At 46.6% G+C, this 6,000-nt stretch overlaps 1 protein-coding gene across 3 annotated transcripts in view; it reads right to left on the bottom strand.

Annotated features, from left to right (window-relative positions):
• Window positions 1-420: 420 nt before the first annotated feature.
• MAB21L3 (mab-21 like 3) overlaps window positions 421-6,000 on the bottom strand; it is a 31,497-nt gene continuing 25,917 nt past the window's right edge. For 2 of the 3 annotated variants that reach the window (XM_068698019.1, XM_068698035.1), the window contains 3 exons: window positions 5,437-5,618; window positions 4,688-4,882; window positions 421-2,446 (listed from right to left, as the gene is read on the bottom strand). In XM_068698019.1, the coding sequence (XP_068554120.1) occupies window positions 2,213-2,446; window positions 4,688-4,882; window positions 5,437-5,618 (611 nt within the window). In that variant the 3' untranslated portion in view covers window positions 421-2,212. The remainder of the gene's footprint in view (window positions 2,447-4,687; window positions 4,883-5,436; window positions 5,619-6,000) is intronic. The other variant, XM_068698028.1, reaches the window with a different exon arrangement.

The following is a 6,000-nucleotide window of genomic DNA, read 5'->3' as shown; positions in this document are numbered from 1 at the left end:
TTTCTAAAAACACCCTTAATTTATACCAATACACATACTTGCTCAGGAACATAAGAAACTCAGTGACATTGTCTAAGAGCTCACGATACAGTGTGTTTTTCTGCTTTGCCAGGAACAAATCATAGTAGGTAAAATTAACTTGGGAAAACCAGACAAGTGAGAAAATCAGACAAAGCTGTGAGTAGCTAAGGAACAAGGTAGTAATCACCTCCCTCTTCTTCACCAATGCACTTCTCCTGTCTCTAGGTTATTGTCCATGGTGAGAGAAGTCTCAGTTTGGAGAGTACAGTTCTGGCTCCCCATGGATAAGCAGCTCCAGCTCTTGTGTGAAAAGTGCACTGAAATTGCACAGGCATGGCCACCCCATCCAGGGAACTGTTTTCTCTAGTAACTGCCCACAGGCTTTGAAGAAATATAGAGAAGATGCTGTGGCTGAGGCCCTGCAGTCTGGTAAGAACCCATCAGCAGGAGCTCAGCCAGACCCTGCAGCATCAGGCTCATGAGCACCACAACTCTGTTATCTCTCAGCTGCTTTTTATCAGAGCAATGGGAGATAACCTGGCAGCAATCACTACATACCTTGAAGACCTCAGTGCCTGTCCTAAATTAACGTTTAGATTTGTGTGAAGTCAGAAGGGGAAAATGCATCAATGAGATTACACTCATACAGGATTTGGGGCACCTTTCTTTAATAGAAAGTAGTAGACTCAGGCAGAAAGTTTGGAGCTGTGGCTCCGGGTCTTCTGGAAAGTGCTACTAAAGGTGGTGTAGGTAAGGACTTCTGCATCCTCTCCTGAATCCTCCCTGAACCTGTAACCAGCTGTGAGCCTGGGACCAGCACACCCACACAACACAGCTCCCAAATGCAAGTGGAATGGACTGGTGAGATGGGAAGTCTTCAGAAGCCTGGGTGAGACCCCGGGGACCCAGGGGCTGGACTTCCAGAATGTTGGACTGGGATATGAGATAAAGTAACTCCTGCAAGAGTTACTCCTGTGTTAAAAAGTAAAGCCAGAAAGCAGAGACTACGCTAAAGATGCATGGTTAGACCACAGCTTGACACAAGGGGGAGATGCTCTGCCACACATGGTCCTCTTGCAGTCCTTCCACCACAGCAGCTCCCTGGGGTATGGGCTGCAAATCCCACCCCTGCTACCTCACCTCCCTTGGCAAAGGAAATACTTATTTTCCTGCACAGGTGTAAGAAAAAAGTCCACTTTGGTTTAGTTTCAGTGATTTAATAACATTAAACCCAACATTCTTTATTCTAGAACTCTGTTCTTTTGAAATACTAAAACTGATTTTCTTTTTAAACAAATATAATATTAAAACACGGAGGGTTTTGGAGCTAAGAGCTTTTGAAAATATTTTTCTGTACACCACCCAAAAAGATATGAGTGCTAAAAACTAGGGAAAAGCCTACTCTTCCTCCAGCCTGTTGGATGGAGCTGGGGGTATGAGTGAAATCTGCTCTGGCAGAGCCCCCTGGTTTTATGGCACTAACAGAACTGGCAAACATGAAGAAAATATATTTGAAGTTTGAGAGGAAAAATGGAGGTGGAGGAGAAAAAAAATGAGGAGGCAGTAAAAACCAACACTCCTCTTGTTTCCCTTGAGCTATTCAAGGCTACTAGCATGGTTATCCTTGTGCTGGAGCAGGATCCCATTTAACTGTTGATGGAGGCATCACAGATTGGCTCAGAGGAAGCTTCCAACTTCAGTACACCTCAGAAATCATGCTCCTCATGCTCTTCTGCAGAGCTGGCCTGTGAGGCTGGCAGGGAATTAAGCACAGTGTCCTTGTGAGAACGAGGGAGGCAGCCACCATCCATGTGCTAGGTTACACAGCAGGGAGGCTGCAGGGCGAGACGTCTTCACAACGCCTTTCTGCTTGCGTGCCACAAGACTGGAGGCAGAGAACAAGGCTGTTGCCTGCTCTGACTGACACGGAGATGGGTTTCACGGGCTGTGGCTTCCAGGAAGGCTGTCACTGCTGAAAGTGAGCTAGATCGGCTGGGCATCAAGCGATGCCTCCATCAGTTTTCACCGCCCACCGCTGCCAGCTTGACACGTCTCTTTCACGCTGCATGTGCCAACTGTCTTAGAAAGCCAGCTGCAACATCTACTGGAAGGACACACGAAGAACAACCACCAGCGGGGAGAAGAGGTGGGGGAACAGCTCAAAGCTGGGGCGAGGAGGCCTCCCCCTGCCTCAGTCCAGGCAGAAGACGGGGTTCTCTAAGAAGACTGCGAGCTTGCTGGCCACCACGTCCAGGTCACTGGTGTTAGCGTATTTGAGCAGATTGGTGTTCTTGACGAAGTAATGCTTGAGGAAGTGCTGGCTTACACACTTGTGCAGCTTCTGCACCAGCCTCAGGAAGGCTTCGCGGAAGCAGCGCCAATCCTTGGTGCGTGGGTATTTTTCACACGTCCAGAATAGCACTGTCTGCAAGAAGCAGATGGGAGAGGAGAGGTGTTAGAGGTTCTGTCGAGGGCTCACAGAGCTTACTAAGGCAATTTTAGTGCTGGTAAATGGCTGGCAGCCTTGGAAGTCAGAGAGGCTCGCACTGCAGTCTTCCTGCGCTAACGTTTCTTTGACAGAGGGATCACAACCAACAGCCCAAGGCAAAGCCCTTTCAGCTCCCCATGGCTATCCCGTTTCCTTTGCCTGGTAAACCTCATGGGACATCCTGAGGATCCTGCACAGAGAGCTGGGGCAGGCAGGGAAGGGGCAATTCACAAAGGCCAGCCAGGTTTCTCAGGATCCTCAGAAAGTTAACAGGGAGAGAAAGCTTCCTCATGGGATCAGGCAGAGCAGCTCTGTGATGTTCCTGGTAAGGATCTTTCCCCCTGAGGAGCCCCTCTCCATTAACTGCTGCAGGAGCCCAAGGAAACTGGTCTTGCTAAGACAACCTCACCATCCTCCAGCATGGGTCACTGTAGAAATTCCATGTGTTTTAGGTGTTAAAATACCCTATTATACAAGTGTAGAAGACAGTAGGTGCCAGGAGGGAGAGAATAATAATCAGGTTAGCATATTGTTAGATTCAGTCATACTTGTGCTGCAGATGCACACAGATCTGCCTTCCAAGTGGACTGGGATTCCAAGCAATTATTGCAGCTGGAGGGCATGCTTTCTGGTCAAATACAGCCTGTTTTTTGTTGTTGTTGTTGTCACCCTTCCCTTCATTTTCTGACGCGCAGCACAGCATGTGCTATATTCTACTCCCCCAAGTTTATTTTATGTGATATTACATTTAGGAAATCAATAGTTAAAATAATGAAATGCACGTGACTATTGCTATTGTGGGATTAGTTTTATGCTGCCCGTGCTGCATTTTTACAGACTTTCCTACGACTGAGAAGAATGTTCTGGAGGTGCTTATACTTACTGAACCAAAAAAGCCTTACCAACCATCTTAGTCAACCTGACAAACCAGTTCTAAAAGCACAAAGTCACCCTTCTTGGGAGCCAGAATTCCACTAAATTCCTTAGTGTCCTCTTAATCCCTATTTTCTTCTGCAGATTCAGTGTCCCAAACAGACCCACAGATACTGTGAGACACAGCTGAACTACAGCCTTCGATGTCTTTATTTCTTCAGAGGTAGAATTTCATCAAAAGAAACCATCGTCTTCTAGTTTGCCTGCTTTTTCCCCCTCCAGTTGGCCTTGCAGTCGCTGTAGTGCTGAGGAATTTCTTCCCAGACAGCTTTTCAAATGTGAGCAGTTTTTTATTCACAGCCACAATAACCACAAAGACTTCTTTTTAATGTTGCCAGGGAACAAAAGACATAGTGAGGAACTCAAGCTGTAGCTCAGTGAAAGCTACCCCTCGGAGGTTTGCAGAGCACTTACCTTTCATCAACACTAACACCACTTCAGCAAGATCCATGGGCAGCTGTTACAATGAAGTTTCTGGAGGCAAGGAAAACAGTGCTGCTTTTCCAGTTAGGTGACAAGCAGCTGATCTATCCCCAGCATTTACTGAAGGGGCCTGAGTTGCCAACTGTCTAAAGAGGCACAGAGGTGGCTTTCAAACTGCAAGTAGGTCTTTCAGAAGGTGAACATCATTCCTAGGAGGGTAAGCACAACGAACGTGCTTACTTGGTCCTCTGAGGCTTTCTGTCCCTTCTTCACAAGTGCTGTTTGTCGAGCGAAGCCATCTTAAATCCTGTAGCATGTCTAGGGAGGACACTACCACCTTTTTACACCTTTCTTCCCTCCTCACCCCAGGTAAAACAATACCAGAAGTGGCACTTAGCCACTCATTTATGAAATGATGAATTTTATTTGGTGCATATCCAGAAAGACAAATGCACAAGTTTTCCTGCAGACAGATAGACAGATATGGATGGCTTGGTAGTCAAGAGGTAGGAGGTAACTACACAAAAACAATAATGCAATGACTATGTGAAGGCAAGACAGAGCGAGTGCCTCAACTCCAGCATTAATTGCATCTCTGCAATCACGATGCTCCTACAGGATTTAGTTTCTTTTTGAAATATGGAACATGTGCTCATTAAACTTCTTACCACTGAAAAGCAATGAAGTGGTATGGCAATTTTAACAACTACCTTCGAAATTACATAGCAGATGCTACAGGGATTTAAGTTGTGACATTTTGACATTACTGAATAGAAGCCAGACCGTTTCTGAGACTGTATCTTGTATCACAGCAATGCCTACCTGAAGGTGATAAGCAGTGATGATAGGCTTATTTCCAGCACACCAGACATCTTCCTTCATCTGCCTCATGACCCTGAAGCACTTCATGCGACAACCACCATCTTCATCGAGGCCTTCCATGAGCATATGCTCAGCACGGGAGAAGCAGAGCTGCCAGTGATAATTGGAGCGGGCCAAAAGGTCAAAACCAAGTGACTGTGGACAAAAGGGGAAGTGTGACACCAGATCTGAGGCAAACTTCTCTGAGCAATGCAATGTTACAAAGAGGATGTGTGACATCTCTCCAAGTGGGGCACTGTGTTCTAAACAGGGTTAACAGAGATGGCAAACATGGGTAATTCTCCCATCATAATTCCCAACTGAATGAGCATGCAATTTGTCTTTTTCCCCATGTGGTGACATCAGCTACTCCCAGGAGACCCAGCTTTAGAGCCACCAGGTGCAGTACAAGCAGTGCTACGAAGGCCAAGGCACAGATCCACAGGCACTGTGCCATGAAGCAGCAGGTCATGCATGAGAAGGGACCAGGACTGGAAAGCAGAACTGGACTTGTGGCAACATGGCAACTGGGGCTGAGCTGGAGTGCCAGAATCCAGCCAAGAGCTTTGTAGGGATAGACAGAATTAGGCTGGGAAGGAAACTGTGAGAAAGTGCATTCACCCTGCAGTCCTTCATTTGGGAAACCATTATTAGATGTCCGCAAGGTAAATTTCTGCACAGACTTTATAGTTTGTTTTTACACGACTCACCTTGATGCACTGCACTTTTTCCTGGGAAGGCCAACGCTTAAGGCAGCGAGGCCACCGGGCTTTCTCGGGCCAGCAAGTCGGGATCTCCACGGTAGGGACCAGCTCCACCTCCACCTGGGATTCTGACGTCTCCACAGCTACCCGGACCACTGAGCTGCAGCTCTCCAGCACCGTCACTTTGCCTGTGAAGGAACAACAAGAGAAGATAATAAAGGTAAAAAGATCATTTTCCAGCAAGTGTATGTCTAGTGCCTATGTCCAAAATGGGCCTTGCAGTACCATTGATCTTAACACTTTCTTCAATAACATGAGAAGACACACACACAAAATTTATCTCAATCTGCCCTGGGGAATGAGAACAGGAAGAAAATGAACGAGATTCTCAATTTTACCTTCAATTACTATGCTTTTGTTTTCCCCTGTGGTCCTCTTAGGTCCTAGGATCTGGTGCTTGGTGCAACCTAACATTTCTAATGGTGCAGTACAACACTTCTGATTAGAGAGGACCAGACAAACGTTTCATATTTAAAGTCCTTAATCCTTCAGAGGACCTGTGATCAGACC

The sequence above is a fragment of the Anas acuta genome, chromosome 1 (assembly GCF_963932015.1).
Source record: "Anas acuta chromosome 1, bAnaAcu1.1, whole genome shotgun sequence".
Classification (NCBI taxonomy): Eukaryota; Metazoa; Chordata; class Aves; order Anseriformes; family Anatidae; genus Anas; species Anas acuta.
This window is presented reverse-complemented; position numbering and strand designations above follow the sequence as displayed.